Source organism: Danio rerio, chromosome 17 (assembly GCF_052040795.2).
Source record: "Danio rerio strain M-AB ecotype USA chromosome 17, GRCz13ab, whole genome shotgun sequence".
NCBI lineage: Eukaryota > Metazoa > Chordata > Actinopteri > Cypriniformes > Danionidae > Danio > Danio rerio.
In genome coordinates this window covers 557501-580336 of record NC_141037.1, presented here as the reverse complement: position 1 = coordinate 580336, position 22836 = coordinate 557501, and the positions used below count along the sequence as shown (strand labels likewise).

Genomic DNA, 22836 nt, shown 5'->3' with positions numbered 1-22836 from the left:
ACAGACACGTGGGAATGGTCTGAACATTCTGAAAGCTCTAGGGCCCTATCATACAACCGGCGCAGTGTGGCGCAGTAGTCTTTTGGTAGTTTCAGCTTGGCGCATGAGTGGTTTTGAGGCGTTGCGCTACGCTGTTTAAATAGCAAATGCATTAGCAATCATTTGTGTGCTCATAGGCGTTCTGCTCTAAAAAGGAGGCGTTCTGAGGCAGGCCGCTGGCGCGTTGCTATTTTGAGAAACTAAAATAGATTTTTCATTAGACCAAAACAAACCCGGTCTAAACTCCAGCGCAGAGTTGCGCTTCGCTTACACACTGCTTAATACACACAAGAGAGCAATAGGCAAATATCTTTACATATGAAAACATTTAAATATTAAGGATATATATAGGATATAATAAGAATAGATATAGAATATAAATAAAAAGGATTAAAATATTACAAAACACATTATTTTCTAGCCTACATAGATATGAAAAATCACTGCTTTCATGCCTTCTTCATCTCGGGAGGCTTTTTCAGTTCATTCATAACAATTTGCTTTTGTATAATGTTATTATTATTAGCAGTATTATTTATTATATCCATATTTATATTTGTTTTATAAAAAAAAAGCTTAGATTTGCCCACCTGTCAGGTTTTAGACCATATGGGGCACAGCATGTGTTTTAGGATATAACTCAGGTTTTTGAGCACACTTCATTATTATTGTTCATTTATTCGTTTGCTGGAGATTAGAACTGAATTTAGAAATAGTTTTGAAACGAATATTTGCGCTTAACAAACAAAAGTATTTATGTATAGACTAATTGATGTCTGTGCGTAAAGGTTTCCCTATCCAAGAGCGAAAGTGAAAGTGATCCATTATCTCTCATTCTCACGCAGTAGATGCTCTGTTCAACAGTTTTCTGTAATAAATTGTGAACTGTTTGCTTGTGAAATGCTCATTTTTTCCACTTAGACTTACTTTGCGTCCTGTAAATAGTGAATGCGCTCTTGGCGTGACGCAGCTGGCTCTTAAAGGGAATGGGAGAGGAGACTCTGATTGGTTTATTCTCAAAACACACCTTTAACTCATTAAGAAAATAAACTCAACCCTTTTAGACCATTCGCCGCGGCGCAAGGCAGATTTTCCCGTCCTTAAACTAGCAAAAACGCGTCCTGACACGCCCTGAAAGTGTTTGCGCCCTGCGTTTTGCGCTTGGACCGTCAAAATAGAGCCCCTAGTCAATAATCTGATGGGTGTTTGAGCTGAAACTCTACAGACACATTCTGGAGACACTAAAGACTCATCTTACATCTTAAGAAAGGGGTAAAATAGCTGCACTTTAAATAATGCATTTTGTTCTACAATAAAGTAATTGGACATTATAGAAAAATTTACTTGATGGTTATCAAAACCACAGCAATGCAAATAAACTGTAACAGGTCTAATTTTGTTTATTAAAACTAAATATTATTCATTCATTCATTTTCTTTTCAGCTTAGTCCCTTTATTAATCTGGGGTCGCCAACACGGGGAGAACATGCAAACTCCACACAGAAACACCAACTGACCCAGCCGGGACTCGAATTGGGACTCAATTGTACTACCCACTGCGCCACTGTGCTGCCCCACTATATATTATTTTGACATGTAAAATAAATAAAAAATCCTCAAAAATAAATATTTATATATATTTATATATTTATTATCTTTTTTTAAAATGTTCTTATTTTCAGTCTGTTTTTGATTACAGTTAACCTTTTAGTCTAATATATATATATATATATATATATATATATATATATATATATATATATATATATTTTTTTTTTTAGTTCTGATTATCTTAACACATGCTCAATATTCTTTTATTTAATTTCAAGTTTAATTACCAAATAATAATAATTTGCTAAGCCACACCCAAAAAAAACCCACCAATTAATCGTGGCTCAGCTACCGTAGCTACACGCAGGAGCTCTGTCAAGCTTTCGAGTGAGGGAAACAGGCCAGAGCGCTGTGCATATGGATTGTGGAAATCTGATACTCGGTATCCTTAAAGTTTGGATGGGATGGTGGAATTTTTTCCCTTTTCAAAAGGTAAAACCCAGGAGGAGAAATGCCAGCATGGATCAAGCTCTGTAGGGGGCGGAGATAAGTTGGATTTGTTTTGATATTTCTGACACATTCAGTTATAAACAGACGGCAATAACTCACACACCTCTTACCCTAAACAGATCTAAACTGTGTTTCCTACAAAAATACAGCGCAGGTTCTGCTTCACAGCTGTCTTTTTCTTTCTGCTTGATTTTATGAGCACTGCTCCGTTTAGCGCTCGCCATAGTAGTCAAACTAATAGCAGTCATATTTCCAGTTTCAAGCTATGAATATTTGAAAATGAATAATGTAGAAGCACTGTCCATGCGTGTTTCCTGAACGGTTAGTAACACTATATTTCATTGCACAACATTAATCTATCAGGCTTTTTGGCTGAAATAGAGAAATCACAGTTTAACCAGTTATTATTAGATTATTTGTAAATGTCCCCTCTCCTGCTGTGCATGAGCTAAGCTGTTGAATGGTTAGCATATGAGGCGGCTAGGCTAACCTAGCTTCAATTTTGATTAAGTTATTCTCTAATGGGTTGCCTATTATGTGGTGAATATATCCCTGTAATGCATACTGCAGTCCTTTAGTCTGGCTTTCTCAGATATCTCGCCTGTTCACCAGAACTGACAAATTATCCAGGCAATGTCTGACACCGGCGCATACACATTGTGAAAGACGTGCCAGGCACGAAGGCTAGACAGTTGTAGCACCAGTAACTAAGGAGGGCGGGGCTTAGCAAAGGGTCAGGTATGTTTCAGTATATGATTTCAGTTTAGTTACTTATATAACCCTGTTCCTGAAGTGGTTTTGTAAACTACACCCCAGATTTACTTTCCTTTAATTAACAAAAGTGCATGAGCATCAGTAATGAGAATCCAGTGAGGCTGAGAATAGTTTTACACCAGTGTTTTACTCTTTTACCTTCCGGCTCGGGTCTGGAGTTTACTTCAGTCTTCAGATCTACAACCTCAGTCTCAAACACCGGCACAAACACATCCTCTTCATCACACTCCAGACCTGCAGAGAGATGCATCTGCTCATCAATAACTTCATTCTGCTCCTCCTGATCAATGGTGTGTGTGAGTGATGAGTGTGTGTGATCAGATCTGCAGACTCACAGTCACTGGGCGTCAGAGACAAAAAGCGTCTGGTGTTTTCAGCCTCGGTGCTGCTGATGTGGAGACTCTCAGCCTGTGGAGAACATCAGCAGAATGAAGACGTGTGTGTGTGTGTGTGTGTGTGTGTGTGTGTGTGTGTGTGTGTGTGTGTGTGTGTGTGTGTGTGTCTCACCTGAAGCTCCTGCCACAGTCTCTGGTGTAACTCTCTGCCCTTCTGCTTCACCTCTCTCTCTGCTGACACCTTGTGAGCCAGAATCCGGTCCAGCTTCTTCATCTTCCTGATGGCCTTCCTCATCTCTGGATCTTCATTCTCCTCCTCAGAGTCTTCTGTAAACAATTAGAAAACATTTCAGATACAGTTGACCACAAAACACACGTTTCTGACTGTCTAGATCCACTTTTACCATGGTCGGAGCTGGTTTCTGTAGTCTGATCTGTCATTTCATGTATGCTGCGCTGAAACTGACAAACAGACAAAAGCTTGAGTTCATGTGCTCTGCAGACAGTCAGAATAGCATCCGAATACAGTCAGATTACAGTTGGAATACACTAAATACAGTCAGATCATAGTCAGATCACGGTCAGATCACAGTCAAATCATGGTCAGATCACGGTCAGATCACAATCAGAACACGGTCAGATCACAGTCAGATCACGGTCAGATCACAGTCAAATCATTGTCAGATCACAGTCAGATCACGGTCAGATCACAGTCAAATCATTGTCAGATCACAGTCAAATCATGGTCAGATCAAGGTCAAATCACAATCAGAACACGGTCAGATCACAGTCAGATCACGGTCAGATCACAGTCAGATCACGGCCAGATCACAGTCAGATCACGGTCAGATCACAGTAAGATCACGGCCAGATCACAGTCAGATCACAATCAGATCACGGTCAAAACACAGTAAAAACACAGTCAAAACACAGTCAGAACACAGTGAGAACACAGTGAGAACACAGTCAGATCACAGTTAGAACACGGTCAGAACATGGTCAAAACAAAGTCAGAACACGGTCAGATCACAGTCAGATCACGGTCAGAACAAGGTCAGATCACAGTCAGATCACGGTCAGATCACAGTCAGATCACGGTCAGAACAAGGTCAGATCACGGTCAGAACAAGGTCAGATCACAGTCAGATCATGGTCAGAACAAGGTCAGATCACAGTCAGATCACAGTCAGATCACAGTCAGATCACAGTCAGATCACGGTCAGATCACGGTCAGAACAAGGTCAGATCACGGTCAGATCACGGTCAGATCACAGTCAGATCACGGTCAGATCACAGTCAGATCACGGTCAGATCACGGTCAGAACAAGGTCAGATCACAGTCAGATCACGGTCAGATCACGGTCAGATCACGGTCAGAACAAGGTCAGATCACAGTCAGATCACGGTCAGATCACAGTCAGATCACGGTCAGAACAAGGTCAGATCACAGTCAGATCACGGTCAGATCACGGTCAGATCACGGTCAGATCACAGTCAGATCACGGTCAGATCACAGTCAGATCACGGTCAGAACAAGGTCAGATCACAGTCAGATCACAGTCAGATCACGGTCAGATCACAGTCAGATCACGGTCAGATCACGGTCAGATCACAGTCAGATCACGGTCAGAACAAGGTCAGATCACAGTCAGATCACAGTCAGATCACGGTCAGATCACAGTCAGATCACGGTCAGAACAAGGTCAGATCACAGTCGGATCACGGTCAGATCACGGTCAGATCACAGTTAGATCACGGTCAGATCACGGTCAGATCACGGTCAGATCACGGTCAGATCACGGTCAGATCACAGTCAGATCACAGTCAGATCACGGTCAGAACAAGGTCAGATCACAGTCAGATCACAGTCAGATCACGGTCAGATCACGGTCAGATCACGGTCAGATCACGGTCAGATCACAGTCAGATCACGGTCAGATCACGGTCAGATCACGGTCAGATCACGGTCAGATCACAGTCAGATCACGGTCAGAACAAGGTCAGATCACGGTCAGATCACAGTCAGAACACAGTGAGTACACAGTCAGATCACAGTTAGATCACGGTCAGTTCACAGTCAGAACACAGTCAGAACAGTTGAAACACAGTCAGATCACGGTCAGATCACAGTCAGAACAGTTTAAACACAGTCAGATCACAATCAGAATTCACTCAGATTACAGTCAGATCACAGACGTTCAGAGATGCTGTACCAGTGTGTGGTTGAGATCAGGACTGAGCACCTCCAGAGATCTGTGGCCTTCTGCACTCTTCCTTCTGTTCTCAGACAGAGATGAACTGGAGGCTGGACGAGAGATTTCATCCAGACGGCCCTTGATGATGTCCATACAGTCCACCGACACTGGAATCACCAGCAGACTTTAATAAAACGCCTTTAAATAATAACACAAATGATATCAAAAAAAATGTGTGTGTGTGTATTCAGGGATGGTTTGAAGTCTGACACCCTCTACTCTCCTGAATCCTTCATTCAGCTTTAATTATCATCAATAATTAAGTCTAATTCTCATATTTTTGCTACTGTTTACGCTACTAAGTTAAATAATCTCTGCGTTTGGGTCAGCTCAGTTACACTAGTTATAAAGTGGCAGAACAAGAGCCAATTTGCTGGAAAGGTATGATTGGGAGGCCATGATTGTAAGGGCTGATGGAGGGAGTTTGGCCTGGACACCGGGGTTACACCCCTACTCTTTACCAGAAGCGACATGGGATTATTAATGAGCACAGAGAGTCAGGAGCTCAGTTTAACATCTCATCTGAAAGACGGCGCTCACTGACAGTATAGTGTCCCCTTCACTACACTGGGGCATTAGGACCCAAACAGACCACAGGTTGAGCGCCCCCTGCTGACCTCACTAACACCACTGCCAACAGCAGTCTAGTGTTCCTATCCAGACACTGACCTGGCTCAGCCCTGCTCAGCTTCAGTGAGTAACCGCTCTTGGCCTGCAGGGTGATATGACTGTGGCCAAATGCACATAAAGCTGATTCAAATAGTCTAAATGTGTTTTTCTACACAGTCAGACCTTGATCGCCGATTTCTCTTGGAGAGCTGATAGACTTGTCACGAGAGCCTTCTGCATCCTGAACACAAGAAACACAACATACTGACTGAAGGGTGCGTGCGTGTGTGTGTGTGTGAGAGAGAGAGAGAGAGAGAGAGAGAGAATGAGTGTGTGTAATTTGTATATCGTACATCGTGGGGACCAAACGTCCCCACAAATATAGCAATAACAGTTATGTGTGACATTGTTTTGTGCCCGTGAGGAAATCGGCTCATAAAGCAGACAGAATTAAGTTTTTTGAAAATGTAAAAATGCAGATAGTTTCCTGTGAGGCTTGGGTTTTAAGATAATTTCAGAAAAGTAGTCTTTACAGGTTATAAATAGAGAAATCCTATCATAAGCCAATGACTATGTGTTCACAGTGGATTAAACAGTGCTGATGTATGTATTTACATGCTATTTCAGACCCAATATACAAAGTATAGTGTGGTTAGCAATATAGAGAGCGTCACAATCTGTCACTGCTTAAAATGAACGAATGTGTGAAAATAAAAGCAACTTTACCTCAAAGGTTTAGGGAAGGCTTAGAATACAGCACTGTAGAAACATCATTACAGTGTGTGTGTGTGTGTGTGTGTGTGTGTGTGTGTGTGTGTGTTTACTGACCATCTCTAAGCCTCGAGAATGGGGATTTTCGCCCATCTGACCCGAGTAAACCTCCATGCCGATTTTTAGATTTCACTCGGTCATCATCTTTATCTTTATCATCTTTAAGTTAACTGTCAATCATCAGCGGTTTTCAATCTGATGACAGAACACGAAGATCTCTCTCGGTAACGGTGTGAATTAAGCCAGTCTCTCCTCTAGCAGCTTCTTTATTCGCGGTTTCTTTGCCCGTTTGTTTACACTGAACTCCCGGTTTCCAAGGACGCGCGTCTCACCGGAAGTAGCAACTCTACAAACTGAATTTCAGACATAAAATACCTCCGTGATTCCTTCAGCCGAGAAGCAGCAGTACGAGGATTATATCAGGAAATACTGTTTCTAAAGTCGAAGAACTACGTTTTTTTACAACAAATTTCAAGCCGTAGTGACAAACTGACGCCACAAGAGCGCGCCAAAACAGCGTGATCACGAGCCGCGCGCGAACAAGCCCCAGGGTCAGGGTTTGTTCATTTGCAAATATATAAAAGGGGGAAATAAATCAGATTATTTTAATGTTTTTTGATCATCACATCACTTTATTATAAATACATATAAGATCGACGAATGATTAGGTAACTTAAGATTGTAGAAAGACTATATTTTTATTCATTTTGTATGGTGGAATACAGATAACGTTACATAAATAAGTGTTAAAAGAAATTAACAATAAAAAAATAAATACATGTTACTCAAATATATTAAATACATATATTATGTGTTTTATTCAGCAGATGAGATATTAGGACTGGTGTAATTATGCTGAAAATTTAAATTAAGAGCAAAGCAATACAGTTTAATTGAAACAACATTTGACAATTTACTTTTTAAATGTATTTGGATTTAAATTATTTGTTAACTTCATAAGAAACGAAACAAAAGCTTTTATACATCCATAACGTTGTTATTTTACAAAACAATAGTTGAACGAGTATATTATAAAATAGCGCGTAATTCCTTATTTTATTCACGGTATGCAGCAATTCTTTTTACTCTAAATAGTGTTTATAAGCCATTATTAATCGTTTTAAAGTCAGAATTCTATTTATGATCTGTCAATGTATGCAAACTTTTACATGTTTTGATCGGATTTTCATTGTCTTCACCTCCTGGTCTTTGTAAAATGTTGTTAAGTCCAATAATAAAAAACAGATATTCATTGTCATTTCTTCATAGACATTGAGTGGGCGTGACTAAAGCGTCGTTTGAGTGGGCGGGGCTTGTTGCACGCTGCGTACGTGTACGTCATGAGGCTGCAATGTGATGTAGGCGGGGCGCTGAGCTCGACATGTTTATTTCGTCGAGATGAAAACAAGAGAAACGTTAACATGGAGGCAGATTTCTGTTCATTAACAGACACAGAGGAGCTGCAGAGCTTCATAACACACAGCGAGAGGCAAGAACACACACACACTCACACACACACACACACACACATCATCATCAGATCGCGAACTACTGCACTTTATTATGCTGTAATGCTGAATATCCAGAGCAGAACTACTACACGCCACACCAGCTTCATTTATTTATTCACCACAGTGAGTTTTGATTAATCAGATTGTTAAATATTAAAATAACACGTCAAACTGGCTAAATTAGCTCATTATTGACTGTACGTTGATCTGTGTAGTAGTTTATAATGTTCACTTAAAGCAAGACATTACATGTGTAACCTTAAGTTATATCTCTACCGTCTATATTATAGATATATACATGTATATATTTATATATGCCTCTATATAAACAGTGACCGAATTATTAGCCTCCTTTTTGGTTTGTTTCTCTTTTTTAAATATTTCCCAAATGATGATCCCAAACAGATTGAGGAAATGCTCACAGTATGTCTGATAATATTTGTTCTTCTGGAGAAAGTCTTATTGGTTTTTATTCGGGCTAGAATAAAAGCAGTTCTTAATTGTTTTAAAGCCATTTCAAGGTCAATATTATTAGCCCCTTTAATCTATATTTTTTCCGTAGTTTACAGAACAAACCATCATTATAATAGAGGTAAAGTTAGTTTTATATTTGGATATTCAGACTTTCTCCTTAATAATATAATATCAGAAAAGTGTTATTTGCAAATTTTAAATAGTGAAATCATATTAGCAGCAAATGACTATCAAAGTACAGCATTGTTCACTGTTAATAAGACAGTGTTACTGTTGCTTTTAATTCATGCTTATATGCTAATCCCGATTGAATATTCCAAATAACATGGTAAACAAATGACTTCTAAATGAACAAATGAGCTAATATAAAACAAACTTTATATCGTCATACAATATCTTGCCTAATTACCCTAACCTGCCTAGTTAACCTAATTACCCTTGTAAGAATGGGTTTTAAAACACAGCATTCTGCTGAATGACTAAAAAGTGATCAGCATGATAGTAAAAAACTGTACATTTCTGGTCAAACCATTCTTCTGCAGTCTCATACCAAAAGCGGAAATAAGGGCAGTATTAATAGCTATAAATGTGGGAGAGCGCTGATATTATGTGATTGTATTGTATTGCAATATGGAACAATTAAGTGTTGATGTTAAATGCAAAGTAATTCACAAATACTTGAAAATAAAATGATTTAATGACAATAATTCTCCATGGTTACAACTGAATTAATTACAAAATAACTGTATAAAATGCTAAAATATGAAATGATAAATGTATGATAATATTTGTACCCAGCTTAAATGTAAAATAAAAATTAACAGTAGTAGAAAGAGAGGCACGGGGGGAGGGAGAGAGATAAAGAGAGCAGGCCCAGAAGTTAGCCTGATTGCAGTAGAGTCAGAGAAGATAGACTCCAGAGGTGGAGAGCAGGAAAAGACGATGGCAGGAAAAGAAACAGAGCCCGAGTTTACCACCTATTTTTGTATCTTTCTTGACCATGTGACTAAAGCCCAAATGCAGAGACATTCAAACTTACCAATCAACATGTGATCACATCATAAAACCCCAAAGTCCACACACCAGGCCCTGATCTCATCAGTATCTGCCCTCTGGAGTCAGTGTGGACCTTCTTGAGTCAAAAAGACATGTTTAGTCATATAAACTAATGCATATGATCATTCAGCCTCTTACACTCTAGTGAAGCCTTTACATATATTATCTGCTGTCATCATGACAAAGAGGAAATAAGTCAGTTATTAGAGATGAGTTATTAACACTATGATGATTAGAAATGTGTTAGAGAAATCTGCTCTCTGTTACACAGAAACTGGGAAAAAAATAAACAGGGGGCGAATAATTCTGACTTCAACTGTATATCTAAGCTGAAATATTGCTCAGATATGCTGATTATTGGATTAAGACGCACTATTCTGCATATATAAACATTCTTTGCATTTTTGTTTGATTTTGTTGACATGTATTAGTGACCACAATCACGGTGTTATGTGGATTTGAAGCTGAATTAGTAATCTGTCCACTGATGTATTGGCTAGTTTGTGAAATATGTGGCTGAGATGCATCTGTTTGAAATATCTGGATTTATTTGAGTGTTCAAAAAAAAATGTAAATATTGAGGAAAATTACTTTCAGAGTTGAACACGTTATATTCTGAGCAATGCATATTACTAAAATCAAAACAGGTATGAAGTTCATTCATTTAAAGGTCAGAGAGTTTGCTAAAGCTCCACATAAAGGTTTTATTAGTCTGGTCTAATTATTGATTTGTTTCTCTCTCTTTTAATAATCGTTCATGGAGGTAAATATTGATTGAGGTAAAGTTTTATATTTGCACATTCAGACTTTCCCCTTAATAATATCATTTCAGAAAAGTGTTATTCGCAAACTCTAAATAGCAAAATCATATTAGCAGCCAATCAATATCAAAGCACAACAGCGTTCACAGTCAATTAAACAGTGCTAATGTTGTTTTCAAGTCATATTTACATGTGATTACAGACCCTATAATCAAATTAGCGTAGTAGACAATATAGTGAACGTTACAGGTGCGAATATAAAACCAACTTCACCTCAATACAATACTCTTCCTTCCCACACTTCTGAATTATAGTGCTTTGATAAGGAGTTTTCACAAGCCAAGACGCTTTACCTTTGCTTTATATAATATACCGTAGATTAAAATGTCACTAATGTTATATATTGAAACCTAATGTGGTGATGATGGTCTATAAATGCATTTAAACACTCTTAACCCTTGTGTATTGTTAAAATCAACTCCCCTTTGGTGATGTTGGTGCTGTTTTTGCCCCACTGGCTTGCATTATAATCACATTTATTGATTGTAAAGAGGGCGACATGGTAGCTCAGTGGTTAGCACTGTGGCCTCACAGCAAGAAGGTCTCTGGTTTGAGTCTTGGCTGGGTCAGTCAGTGTTTCTGTGTGGAGTTTGCATGTTCTCCCCTTGTTAGCGTGGGTTTCCTCCGGGTGCTCCGGTTTCCCCCACAGTCCAAACACATGCGCTATAGGGGAACTGATCAACTAAACTGTCCATAGTGTGTGTGTGTGTGTGTGTGTGTTTGTGTGTGTGTGTGTGTGTGTGAATGAGAGTGTATGGGTGTTTCCCAGTACTGGGTTGCTGCTGGTTTTCCCTGTTGGGAAGAGGGACGATGTGTCATTTATACTGTTGATCATCAGCTCTACAATCAATAAATGTGATTATAATGGAAGTCAATGGGCAGAAACAGCCCCAACATCACCAAAGGGGAGTCAGTCTGAACAGTGTTGACGAGTTTATGAAAACTTTCAAAGCATTTTCCCAAAATATGAGTCAAAAAAGATTCATCAGCAGAGACACAGAGAAAGCTGTGGCCAATGTTAGCCTCAAAATCAACCCAGAGTGGATGAAAACGACCCAACAGCACACAAGGGTTACGCTGTTTACGCTGTAATGTCCTCCTGCCAGGACCAAGACTCTGTTTGAGGAGATCCGCGCCTCCATCAGCAGTAATGTGGAGGGCGAGCGCTCCTTCTGGAGACCCGTGCTGCCGTGGGGCGGCGTCTTCAGCATCCGGGCGGGCCGCAGAGCCATCGCCAGCACACCCCTGTATGTGGAGATCAGCCTGAAGAACACCTGCACCATCGACGGCTTCCTCATGCTGCTGTACGTCATCCTGCGGGACAACCACAGCTTCGCCAGAGAGGTGCGCGCACACACACACACACACACACGCATCTGGACAATTACACACATCTGCATACACATCTGCACAGTGCACACACACATCTGCAGACTCATAAACATCTTTACACGCATACACACACACATACATCTGCACAAACATCTACGTGCACAAACACACACCTGCGCACACATCTGCACACACACACACACACACATCTGTAAAAACATCTGCACACACACACACACAGACAAACTTTCACAAATAAACACAACAGCACACACATATACGCACACACACACATCTGCACACACACATCTGTACAAAAATCCACACACACACACACTTGCACAATTACACAGATCTGCACACTCATTCATACACACACACACCCACACACTTATCTGCACAAATATCTGCGCACACACGTCTGCACACTCATACGCACTCACAAACATCTACACACATGCACACATCTGCACAAACATCTACGCGCGCACACACACACCTGCACACACACACATCTGTAGAAACATCTACACACACATTTGCACAATTATACACATCTGCACACACACATCTGCACACTCATACACACACACACACACAAATCTGCACACACATCTTCATGCTCACACACACACTTATCTGCACAAAGATCTGCGTGTACACATCTGAACACTCATACACACACACACACTCATCTGCACACTCATACACACACACACACTCATCTGCACAAACATCTGCGCACACACATCTGCACACTCGCAAACATCTATACACACGCACACATCTGCACAAACATCTACGCGCACGCACACACACACACACACACACACACACACACACAAACATCTGTTTAAACATCTACACACAAACACACATTTGCACAATTACACACATCTGTACACTCATACACACACACATACACACACTCATCTGCACAAACATCTGCACACACATCTGCACACTCATACACGCTCATCTGCTTAATAATCTGTGCACACACATCCACACACTCACACACACACACAAACATCTTCACACACACACTCATCTGCACAAATTGCGCACACACATCTACACACTCGCACACACTCATCTGCACAAACATCTGCGCACACACACACACTCATCTGCACAAACATCTGCGCACACACAACACACACACATTCATCTGCACAAACTGCGCACACACATCTGCACACTCATACACACTCACAAACATTCACACACACACACACACACACACACACACACACTCACTCATCATCTGCACACTCACACGTGGGTCTGAAATATGGGAGACTCCCAGGTAAAACGGGATTGTTGGCAGTTATGATTTGCACAAACATCTGAGCACACACACACACGCACACACGCACAGATCTGCACATTAATGGATATTAATGGAGAATTGTGAATTTTGACTTTGACCTTTGAACTCCTGGAGGTGGCGCTGTTCCTGGGCAAACGCTTCGTCCAGCACTTCCTGTACCTGATGGACTCGTGCGACTACACCACGGTGAAGATGCTGTGGATCTGGGACCGCATGTCCAAACGGCAGTACCGCTCCGAGATCCACCACGCGGCGCTGGAGATCGACCTGTTCGGGAACGAACACGAGAACTTCACCAAGAACCTGGAGAACCTGATGTCCACCGTGCAGGAGAGCTGGTGCTCCAACTGGAGCTGCCCGTCCCGCTTTCAGGAGCACCTGCTCAAGACCATCTGCATCAGGTCTGTGTGTGTGTCATTAATGTTGGTCTGCAGATATAAATGTGTGTGTGAGGGTCTTTGTGTCAGTAATGTTAGTCTGCAGATATAAATGTGTGTGTGAGGGTCTTTGTGTCAGTAATGTTGGTCTACAGATATAAATGTGTGTGTGAGGGTCTTTGTGTCATTAATGTTGGTCTGCAGATATACATGTGTGTGTGAGGGTCTTTGTGTCAGTAATGTTAGTCTGCAGATATACATGTGTGTGTGTGAGGGTCTTTGTGTCAGTAATGTTGGTCTGCAGATATACATGTGTGTGTGAGGGTCTTTGTGTCATTAATGTTGGTCTGCAGATATAAATGTGTGTGTGAGGGTCTTTGTGTCAGTAATGTTGGTCTGCAGGTATAAATGTGTGTGTGAGGGTCTTTGTGTCAGTAATGTTGGTCTGCAGATATACATGTGTGTGTGAGGGTCTTTGTGTCAGTAATGTTGGTCTGCAGATATAAATGTGTGTGTGAGGGTCTTTGTGTCATTAATGTTGGTCTGCAGGTATAAATGTGTGTGTGAGGGTCTTTGTGTCAGTAATGTTGGTCTGCAGATATACATGTGTGTGTGAGGGTCTTTGTGTCAGTAATGTTAGTCTGCAGATATAAATGTGTGTGTGAGGGTCTTTGTGTCATTAATGTTGGTCTGCAGGTATAAATGTGTGTGTGAGGGTCTTTGTGTCAGTAATGTTGGTCTGCAGATATACATGTGTGTGTGAGGGTCTTTGTGTCAGTAATGTTAGTCTGCAGATATAAATGTGTGTGTGAGGGTCTTTGTGTCAGTAATGTTGGTCTGCACGTATAAATGTGTGTGTGAGGGTCTTTGTGTCAGTAATGTTGGTCTGCAGGTATAAATGTGTGTGTGAGGGTCTTTGTGTCAGTAATGTTGGTCTACAGATATAAATGTGTGTGTGAGGGTCTTTGTGTCATTAATGTTGGTCTGCAGATATACATGTGTGTGTGAGGGTCTTTGTGTCAGTAATGTTAGTCTGCAGATATACATGTGTGTGTGTGAGGGTCTTTGTGTCAGTAATGTTGGTCTGCAGATATACATGTGTGTGTGAGGGTCTTTGTGTCATTAATGTTGGTCTGCAGATATAAATGTGTGTGTGAGGGTCTTTGTGTCAGTAATGTTGGTCTGCAGGTATAAATGTGTGTGTGAGGGTCTTTGTGTCAGTAATGTTGGTCTGCAGATATAAATGTGTGTGTGAGGGTCTTTGTGTCATTAATGTTGGTCTGCAGGTATAAATGTGTGTGTGAGGGTCTTTGTGTCAGTAATGTTGGTCTGCAGATATAAATGTGTGTGTGAGGGTCTTTGTGTCATTAATGTTGGTCTGCAGATATAAATGTGTGTGTGAGGGTCTTTGTGTCATTAATGTTGGTCTGCAGATATAAATGTGTGTGTGAGGGTCTTTGTGTTATTAATGTTGGTCTGCAGGTATAAATGTGTGTGTGAGGGTCTTTGTGTCAGTAATGTTGGTCTGCAGATATAAATGTGTGTGTGAGGGTCTTTGTGTCAGTAATGTTGGTCTGCAGATATAAATGTGTGTGTGAGGGTCTTTGTGTCATTAATGTTGGTCTGCAGATATAAATGTGTGTGTGAGGGTCTTTGTGTCATTAATGTTGGTCTGCAGATATAAATGTGTGTGTGTGAGGGTCTTTGTGTCATTAATGTTGGTCTGCAGGTGTAAATGTGTGTGTGAGGGTCTTTGTGTCATTAATGTTGGTCTGCAGATATAAATGTGTGTGTGAGGGTCTTTGTGTCATTAATGTTGGTCTGCAGATATAAATGTGTGTGTGAGGGTCTTTGCGTCAGTAATGTTGGTCTGCAGATATAAATGTGTGTGTGAGGGTCTTTGTGTCATTAATGTTGGTCTGCAGATATAAATGTGTGTGTGAGGGTCTTTGTGTCAGTAATGTTGGTCTGCAGGTGTAAATGTGTGTGTGAGGGTCTTTGTGTCAGTAATGTTGGTCTGCAGATATAAATGTGTGTGTGAGGGTCTTTGTGTCAGTAATGTTGGTCTGCAGATATAAATGTGTGTGTGAGGGTCTTTGTGTCATTAATGTTGGTCTGCAGATATAAATGTGTGTGTGAGGGTCTTTGTGTCAGTAGTGTTGGTCTGCAGATATAAATGTGTGTGTGAGGGTCTTTGTGTCAGTAGTGTTGGTCTGCAGATCTCCATTGTGTCAGATGTGAGATGTTGTTGTGCTGATTGTAAAAGACCTCAGTCCTCCGTCAGTCCATCATCACAGTGCTTCAGTATTCTTATTAATATTATTTTAACTAATGTGTGTGTGTGTGTGTGTGTGTTCTCCTCAGGCCTCCTCATGAGTTTCCAGATAAAGGCCTGATCCAGCGGTCTCTGGACGAGTTCTTCTGCCCGCGGCTGCAGCTCTGCCAGGAACTCCAGTGAGTGTCTCCTTGTGTGTGTTCGCATGCGTGTTCTCGCGTGTGTGCCTAGATGGTTGTGAGTGCGTGCTTGTGTATTTGTGTGTGTGTGTGTGTAACCATGTGTGTGTGCATTCTTCTTAAGCTGAATCTGCTTTGCTCACCCGTGTGTGTGTGTGTGTGTGTGTGTGTGTGTGTGTGTGTGTGTGTGTGTGTGTGTGTGTTCAGATGTGAGGGTCTGCGTGAGTTCAGCACGAGGCTCTTCTGTCACGGTCCTCCCCCGTTTGTGATTCTCAACATGCAGATGTGGAGCTCAGAGGAGCTGGAGCTGTCCTACCTGCCCTATCACCTGGAGCTCTCCCAGCAGAGGTAAAGCTAAAGCCTCAGTCTTTCTCTCTGTCTGTGTGTGTGTGTGTGTGTGTGTGTGTGTGTGTGTGTGTGTGTGTGTGTGTGTGTGTGTGTGTGTGTGTGATTGACACGACATGGGGCACAATGATTATCCATTCATTCATTTTCCTTCAGCTTAGTCCTTTATTCATAAGAGGTCGCCACAGTGTAATGAATCGTCAACTATTCAAGCAAATGTTTCACACAGCAGATGCCCTACCAGCTGTAACCCAACACGGAAACACCCATACACACACACACACACACACACTCATACACTACGGCCAGTGTAGTTGATCAGTTCCCCTATAGCGCATGTGTTTGGACTGTGGGGGAAACCGGAGCACCTGGAGGAAACCCACACCAACACGGGGAGAACATGCAAACTCCACACAGAAACACCAACTGACCCAGGTGAGACTCAAACCAGAGACCTTCTTGCTGTGAAGCCACAGTGCTGACCACTGTGCCACAGAGAGTATTAATGAGAGAATATTAGTTTGTGGGTGAACTGACCCTGTGACATCAGTGTCAACAATGTCTCATATACAGTAGATGTGTGCATTTCTGACTGAAATCTGAAAACCGTGTGTGTGTGTGTGTGTGTGTGTGTGTGTGTGTGTGTGTGTGTGTGTGTGTGTGTGTGTGTGCAGGTACTCTCTGGAAGGCGCCACACTCTTCAGCAGGGACGATCATCATTACTCTGCCGTGTTTCAGATGGACGGCTGCTGGCTGCATTATGATGGTCTGCGCACGGATAATCTGGTGCTGCTGCGTGAACCGCCGGCGCTGCTGCTGCTGTCCTCACTCGTCTACATCAGAAACACACACAAATGACACACACTTCACACACTCTTTTAGACTTTTACAGCACTGTTTTCTGCTTGGAATCCAAGAATCTGTGCGTGGACTATAATAGTTCTGAGTGAATATCAGGATCTGTGTGTGTGTGTGTGTGTGTGTGTGTGTGTGTGTGTGTGTGTGTGTGTGTGTGTGTGTATGTGTGTGTGTGTGTGTGTGAGTGAACAGGCAAAAGCGCTTTCATTAAATCAGCACACATTACTCAGATCAACATTCAGGTAACACTTTACTTGAAGGGGTGTTCATAAGACAGTCATGAGACCTTTATAATGATGTTAAGACACATCATGAGTAGGAATGAGACAACTGTTATCAAGTGTCATTCGCTCAATTAAAACATTTTAAATGCAAAGATGACGTTGGTTGCTATGACGACTTGGCATAAACAAATACATCACAACCTGTTTTTATTGTTGTCGTGACAACTTGACATTAACAAGACATTGTCATAGATCTGTCATAAACATGATTGTCATGAAGCCATTCTAAATGTCATGGATTTTATGACAGCATCATTAATGTGTGTTTTGTCCTCAAGTACAGTGCTTCAAGCTGAATTACTCATTAAAATCTCGTTTAATATTAATGACGCTGTTATATAATGATCACACTTTTACGACAGATGTATGATGAGTTGTGTTGTCTTAGTAACGTCAAGTTGCCATGGCAACAACAAAAACTGGTTGTCATGTATGCGTTCATGTCAAGTTGCCATGGCAACAACAAGAACCGGTTGTCATGATTAAGTTCATATAAAGTTGCCATGGCAACAACAAAACAGGTTGTCATGTATGTTTATGTCAAGTTGTCATGGCAACAACAAAAACTGGTTGTGATGTATGCCTTTATGTCAAGTTGTCTTGACAACAACAAAAACCGGTTAGGATGTATGAATTTGTGAAGTTGTCATGGCAAAATCAAAAACTGGTTGTCATGTAAGGATTTGTCAAGTTGTCATGACAACAACAAAAACCGGTTGTGATGTAAGAATTTGTTAAGTTGTCATGGCAACAACAAAAACCGGTTGTCATGTATGCGTTCATGTCAGGTTACCATGGCAACAACAAAACCCAATTGTCATGTATGCATTTATGTCAAGTTGTCTTGACAACAACAAAAACCTGTTAGGATTTATGAATTTGTCAAGTTGTCATGGTAACAACAAAAACTGGTTGTGATGTATGCCCTTATGTCAAGTTGTCATGACAACAACAAAAATGGTTATCATGTATGTGATTGTCAAGTTGTCATGACAACCAATGTCATCTTTGCATTTAAGTTGTTATAACTGAGCGAATAACACTTAATAAGAGTTGTCATAAGCATGCATAAATCCTCATCATGTCATATAATGATTATAAAGGTTTCATAACAGTCTCACAAAAGACAATATTTTAAAAGAATGCTGAAAGCCGGTAACCATTGACTGCTACTATAACAAATGCAAATACCATGGAAGTCAATGGTTACCGGTTTCCAACATTCTTTTGAACAGAAAGAAACTCAAATAGGACAAATGAGTAAAGGTTTTACGTGAACTGTCCCTTTAATTGAATATCATGTTCCATCTCTATATATTTAGTAAATCTGCTGAAAATATACATCACAATTTACACTTATGACTTAATTCTTCACAGTTCACGCAGAAATCAACATTTACTCAGTATTTACTCACAATCCACAGCTTCCAAACCTGCTTATGTTTCTTTTTTGATGCATAACACTAAAGGAGATATTTTGAAGAATGTTGGAATCCTGTAACCATTGACTGCCATAGTAGGAAAACACAAAGACTCTGGGAATCAGTAGTCTAAGTTTTAGTAGTTATTTCTACCAACATGAAACAATAACATATTTCAGATGCACAGTAAATAAATGTGTTAAATAACCAACAACCTACCTCTTCTGTAAATAAATGAGCAGCAAAAGAACACTTAAACATTTCTAATAAATAGTTTTAAAGCTGTTGAAAGTATTACATATCTTCTTTAGTGTTCAACAGAGGAAAGAAACTGAAACTGGTTAATAAATAATGATAAATAATCAACTCTATTTCTGATGAACTGAGAGCTGTTTGGGGGACAACGGTGCTGATGAGAGTTGCTGAATCTGCCTGAGCGCACACTTATGACTGTAAATGATCTGTTGTTTTTTAATCTGCATTATTGTTTATTCAGATCTTCATCAGTCTGAAGATCAAGTGTCAAAACCACATTATCACACACATGCTCAATGGAAATCATTCATTCAGTGTACATCAAGATCTTTCCAGCATCAGATGCTGTTTGTTTTCATTGCAAATAAAACTTTATATTTGTTTGTAAGCCTGTATTTGTGAGAAAATGAGTAATATTCACAATATAAAATGCCACAGTTTGAACATAGACATGAAAAAGACACGTTCAAGGTAAACGAATGCCAGTCTGTAACACTGATGCACAGATTTGAGCTCGGTCTCATTTTATAGTAGACACTTGATTGTGGATTGTAACAAAAGTTATGTGTCTTTATGTTTATGAACATGATAAAACAATACATTTAGATGATATTGTAATGCAGAAATATGCGTTTTACAAAACACAATCAAAGCTAAATATCTGAAGAAATTATATTCCGAATTTTAAGCTTATATCTGAAAAAACAGCTTTCAGTGGTTTGCAGTTTAGCTGCAGTACCAGACATGACCACTCGGATTGCATTGGTGACCATATAAGGGCGTATACAAATACATAATCAATTTTTTCAACCTTTGACATTATTTGTAAGGTAGGCATCAAATTTTTAAGTAGTATGGGCAGTTTGGTGGTATTTGATTTGAATTTACTCTCTAAATAAATAACTAAATAAGCACGCACATGGATTGCTGTAGCGAAGTAATGCTTTACGACTCTGAGGAGTGTCCTTGTCGTAAATTAATAAATAACTGTTGCTTAGTAATATCGATCAAAATTCAGCCAGCAGATATGGAAACAAGACATTTTAGGTTTTCAAATAATATATAGTTGATTATAATTGCTTTATATGTTATGTCATGTTATGGTTTATAAATATCCGCGCAAATGCTCCCACAGGTTGTAGAGTGACAGTAAGTGTGTTTCATTCTATTACTGTTCTTAAATGACAAAAGCAGCAGTGAACTATATATTCGGGAGACCCAGACCTTTCCAACGATATATAGTTTGTCATGATTAGATTAGAATTTAGTTGCAGTGTAATGTAAGCAGAAGCGCTCCCTCTGGCAGACTGTACAATTTGCCATATAATGCATTGGTTCTAAGTCAAATTGTTTAATGATATCATAACATAGTAGGTATATAACTTGGGCAAATAAAAAAAAAATCATAATCTGTTTTATAAGCTCATTTATTACTCCTTAAATCCACAATTGACCATATATGGATTGGTCGTGAATATTAATGAGCTACTGAGCGCGCACAGCATGATGAATGCTGAACACGGACAATACAAACCCCTCAGGTTAACAATGACCTGTTTTGCTAACGAGATCTGTTGTGCATAAAGGCTAATGTATAATTAGACTTGATAAAAGAGACAGATAGAGAAGTGGTGTGTTGTATTTTAAAGCTATAATGTCAAAGGAAACAGCCAAGAGGAAATATCAGGCTCTTCACGCGATTCAGCAGTCACGTGTTTGTTCAAACATACGCTTCAGACTGCACAATAAACACAGTATATTACCAAAACAAACAGTTAAACATACCTTGCGCCTGTTTAGAGTGGAGATTAATTAGTTTATTCTCTCTTAATCCTGCATTTAGCGTCCTGACGAGTCCTAGTACACAATCTGAGCCTTTCAAAATAAAAGTCCCACATTCACTGTAGGTTAAAAATAACTAAGGGAGGAGAATGATCATTGTTGTCTCACTGGGAGACATTGTGGCTCACCAAACACAGCCTGAGGCATCCATATAATAATCCCAGTGCTGCGTATGAGACAGTGTTATGGATGCTGATCTCCTGATGATGCCGCTGCTTATCAGGTCCTAAAGTACATGCAAATGATGAGGGCGTGGCCTGTAGATCGCGTAACAGTCTGTTTTGTGTTCTGATTAGCCTTGGGCAGGGATCACCAAACTTGTTCCTGGAGGTCCGGTGTCCTGCAGATTTTAGCTTCAACCCTAATCTAACACACCTGAACCAGCTAATCAATGTGTTACTAGGTAGACTTGAAATATCCAGGCAGGTGTGTTGAGGTAAGATGGAGTTAAACCCTGCTCGGACACCGGCCCTAAAGGAAACAGAGATTGATTGGGGTTTTACTCTTGTGGAATTTACATGAGGAGGAGGAAACTATTGTGTGTGAGGCTCACGGTACGGCCGTTTCCATACACTGACCTCTTGTTATCCGACTATGTCTAGATATATACCCAGATTGTCTTTATGGGGCACTGTGAAAACACAGATATGAGAGACAGCAGGTGTGCAGAAACATTTCCAGGCCTTTATTTGTTGAGCTGCGACACACATAAATAATCAGCAGAAGTACAGTACGCTATACCGTCCGTCTCCAGAACATGTGGAAAACAAACACTGCGCTCAGAGCTACAGTTACACTGCAGATCCACAGTCAGAAACACACGAGCAGACACACATGAGGAGGAGGAGGAGGAGGAGGAGTCTTCATCACCAACATCATCATCATATTCAATCATTTCATTTTCATCATCGTTATAATATTCAATATCTTCATCATCCTCTTCATCATCATTATAAACACAAGATCTTCATCATTTTAAGTGTAATATTCAACATCTTCATCATTTTAATAAACCCCAAAAATGTTAAAATGAGCTGAAACAACACAATTCTTGAGGAGTTTTTTTCTTGCGACAACCTGTTTTAAGTTCAGTTCACTTACTTTTGTGAAAACGTAATTCCTTTATGCTGTCTCAACGCAAATCGATCATGTGGAACGCAGCATTTTATAGCGCATTCGCTGTCTTCATCATCATCATAAAGACAATATTCAGTATAATCTTCATCCTCATTATAAACATGATATCCAATACAGTCATTATCACTATAATCAGTGTTGGGTCAGTTCCGTCTGATTGGTTATTAATTAATCATTTCATCATTATAACTTTTCCCAGAGATGGGTTGCGGCTGGAAGGGCATCCGCTGTGTAAAAATGTGCTGGATAAGTTGGTGGTTCATTCCGCTGTGGTGACCCCGGATTAATAAAGGGACTAAGCCGACAAGAAAATGAATGAATGATTAGGTTAGTGCTATTCAACAAGCTTTATTACAATACTTTTGGCACTGATTTTGTTCCATAGATTCCAGGGTTGACAGAGATCAGTTTATACACAACTCTGTAAATAATGACATGAGTTATGTTCTCCATCATGAGTGTATATGAGCAGTATCACACGAGTAGCAGTGC

At 40.3% G+C, this 22836-nt stretch overlaps 3 protein-coding genes across 17 annotated transcripts in view; 1 reads left to right on the top strand and 2 right to left on the bottom strand.

The window, feature by feature from the left end:
• The window catches only part of fsip1 (fibrous sheath interacting protein 1), a 41222-nt gene extending 33879 nt beyond the window's left edge, over positions 1 to 7343 (bottom strand). For 2 of the 13 annotated variants that reach the window (XM_087289027.1, XM_087289033.1), the window contains exons 1-7: positions 6902 to 7152; positions 6134 to 6314; positions 5423 to 5571; positions 3614 to 3671; positions 3382 to 3536; positions 3210 to 3282; positions 3013 to 3108 (exon numbers count right to left, since the gene is read on the bottom strand). In XM_087289027.1, the coding sequence (XP_087145153.1) occupies positions 3013 to 3108; positions 3210 to 3282; positions 3382 to 3536; positions 3614 to 3671; positions 5423 to 5557 (517 nt within the window). In that variant the 5' untranslated portion in view covers positions 5558 to 5571; positions 6134 to 6314; positions 6902 to 7152. 13 annotated transcript variants of the gene reach the window in all.
• Positions 7344 to 8225: 882 nt separating this feature from the next.
• dorip1 (dopamine receptor interacting protein 1) lies at positions 8226 to 19753 on the top strand. Its single transcript, XM_087290084.1, has 6 exons — positions 8226 to 8333; positions 11813 to 12050; positions 13486 to 13772; positions 16113 to 16202; positions 16410 to 16550; positions 17222 to 19753. The coding sequence occupies exons 1-6, from the start codon at positions 8266 to 8268 to the stop codon at positions 17403 to 17405; spliced, it is 1008 nt and encodes a 335-aa protein (XP_087146210.1). The 5' UTR covers positions 8226 to 8265; the 3' UTR covers positions 17406 to 19753.
• Positions 19754 to 21871: 2118 nt separating this feature from the next.
• The window catches only part of klhl28 (kelch like family member 28), a 16963-nt gene continuing 15998 nt past the window's right edge, over positions 21872 to 22836 (bottom strand). For 2 of the 3 annotated variants that reach the window (XR_015512895.1, XR_015512897.1), the window contains one exon: positions 21872 to 22556. The gene's annotated coding sequence lies outside the window, so the exon portion shown is untranslated. The other variant, XM_087289996.1, reaches the window with a different exon arrangement.

What these genes read in the sequence shown, in the direction of transcription:
- dorip1 (XM_087290084.1), top strand. Translation starts at nt 8,266, where the DNA reads ATGGAGGCAGATTTCTGTTCATTAACAGACACAGAGGAGCTGCAGAGC. An exon ending in ACCACAGCTTCGCCAGAGAG is followed by an intron (nt 12,051 to 13,485) that starts GTGCGCGCACAC and finishes GAACTCCTGGAG; the next exon opens with GTGGCGCTGTTCCTGGGCAA. An exon ending in CAGCTCTGCCAGGAACTCCA is followed by an intron (nt 16,203 to 16,409) that starts GTGAGTGTCTCC and finishes GTGTGTGTTCAG; the next exon opens with ATGTGAGGGTCTGCGTGAGT.